Source organism: Protobothrops mucrosquamatus, unplaced genomic scaffold (genome assembly GCF_001527695.2).
Source record: "Protobothrops mucrosquamatus isolate PMUCROS unplaced genomic scaffold, P.Mucros_1.0 scaffold1469, whole genome shotgun sequence".
NCBI classification, from domain to species: Eukaryota; Metazoa; Chordata; class Lepidosauria; order Squamata; family Viperidae; genus Protobothrops; species Protobothrops mucrosquamatus.
In genome coordinates this window covers 119,803-121,974 of record NW_015387647.1, presented here as the reverse complement: position 1 = coordinate 121,974, position 2,172 = coordinate 119,803, and the positions used below count along the sequence as shown (strand labels likewise).

At 51.5% G+C, this 2,172-nt stretch overlaps 1 protein-coding gene across 1 annotated transcript in view; it reads right to left on the bottom strand.

Moving 5' to 3' along the window:
* The window catches only part of PLPPR4 (phospholipid phosphatase related 4), a 36,506-nt gene extending 36,206 nt beyond the window's left edge, over positions 1–300 (bottom strand). The window contains exon 1 of the mRNA XM_015822121.1: positions 3–300. Within this exon, the coding sequence (XP_015677607.1) occupies positions 3–300 (298 nt within the window). The remainder of the gene's footprint in view (positions 1–2) is intronic.
* Positions 301–2,172: the final 1,872 nt, after the last annotated feature.

Here is a 2,172-nt window from a genome sequence, read left to right as displayed (position 1 = left end):
ACATTCCCCCGGGGCCACCTCTCGCCGGGGAAGGAGCGCGCAGCCCAGCACTTCTTCCTCTCTCGGCGGCAGCAGCAGCAGCAAGCCCCCTTGCTCGCCGCCGCCGCCGCCGCCGGCACTGTACGGCCGGCCTCCCCTCTCGGCCACCAGCCGCCGGGTCTCCTCTTTCTCCAAAGCGGCGGCGATCAGCGCCTCCTCTTGCCCGCCGCCAACGCCGCGGTCCACGCCGGGATAGATCCCGGGCTTACATCGAGCCGCTGTGGTAGCCCTCGCAAGCCGGCTTTTTCGTGCAATATTCATAGATCTGACGTCAAGGAACCAGCTCCATGAGAAAAGGATAGAAGGGGGTCCGGGTGTCTACATGATGAAGCTGGAAGAAGAAGAAGAGGAGGAGGAGGAGGGGGAGAGGGAGGAGGAGGCAGGCGAGCGAGCGAGCGAGCGAGAGGAAGCGGGCGGGGGGGGAGAGCGAGGCAGCCCCCTTAACCCCTTCCCTCTTTCGTCTGAACGCATTATTGGGTGAAGATTTACGGAACGTCGGGGAGAGGGAGGGAGGGAGGAGGAGAAGCGGGGGAACCAGCTAGCTCGCGAGGAAGGGGGGAAGGGGGCGTGGCGAAAGGCTTTTATTTCCCCCCCCCCCCACAGGTTGCGGTTTTTTTGTTTTGTTTTTTTTTAAAGACAAGTAGCCGCGGCTGACGGCGATATCACTGGCGGATGCGATAGTTGCCATTCCAGACACAACAATCTGATTGGGCACGACGCGGGCCCGTTCGACCAATTAGGTAGAGTTCCTTCCTTCTAGATAGAATAAACGGGGGGAGGGGGGGAGTTTGAGGACATGATGCACAATGTTGGGCTATTGAAAGCAACCGCTCTCGATAGTTTTGGGTCAGTCGCGGTCACCTTTCCTCCGCCTGACCCCAGGATGGTCGCTGTGGGGATAGTTTGGACCTTCCCAAGAGGCATCAGGTGGCACCAAAGGCAATAGGTACTATAATAAGCAAGCAAGGATTGTGCCTCTCCAGATCCTGGCTCAGAATAATACAATGGCTACTACAGTAGTTCATTTTCACAACGGGTGCATGACTTCAGCTTAGTTTATGCCGCCAGAGACTGGTTAAGAGAGGTGAGATCTGCATAAGATCATGTGAGAATGGGCAACAACTGGAGAGAGAAGATAAAACAGACTTCATAGTTTCTCCCAACTTCTGAAATGCAGCACAGGTAGTCCTCAACTAACACCACAATTGAGCCCAAAATTTCTGTTGCTAAGTGAGACAGTTGCTAAGTGAGTTTTGCCCTGTTTACGATTTTTCTTGCCGCAGTTGTTATGTGAATCACTGCAGCTCTAACGTTAGTAAGATGGTTGTTAAGTGAATCTGGCTTCCCCATTGACTTGGCTGGTCAGAAGGTTGTGAAAGGTGGGTCACATGACCACAGGATATGGCAACCGTCACAAATATGAGCCAGTTGCCAAGGCTCTGAATTTGGATTACATGACCACGGGGATGCTGCAACAATTGTTAAGTATGAAAAATGGCCATAAGTCCCTTTTTTCATTGCTGCTGTAATTTTGAATGGCCACTAAATGAACTGTTGTAAATCAAGAACTACCTGTACTTTCTTAGCTATTTGAACGGACCACATTTTCGGAATCCAGGAATGCCAAACCTTCATTCTGCAATCTTGTTTTGTTTTGAGAGAGTAGAAGAAGCTATTCTAGAATAGAATAGCGCTGGAAGGGACCTTGGAGATCTTCTAGTCCAGCCCCCTGCTCAAGCAGGAGAACCTATACCATCTCAGACAGGTGATTGTCTAGTCCAGGGGTAGGCAACCTTGGCTCTTTTATGACTCGTGGACCTCAACTCCCAGAATTCCTGAGCCAGACATGCTGGCTCAGGAATTCTGGGAGTTGAAGTCCACGAGTCATAAAAGAGCCAAGGTTGCCTACCCCTGGTCTAGTCTCTTCTTAAAAATCTCCAGTGATGGAGCACCCATGATTTCTGAAGGCAAGCTATTCTACTGGTTAATTGTACTCACTGTCAGGAAGTTTCTCCTTAATTCCAGGTTGCTTCTCTCTTTGATCAGTTTCCAACCATTGTTTCTTGTCCTTCCCTCTGGTGCTTTGGAGAATAATGTGACCCCCCTCTTCTTTGTGGCAGCCCCTCAAATACT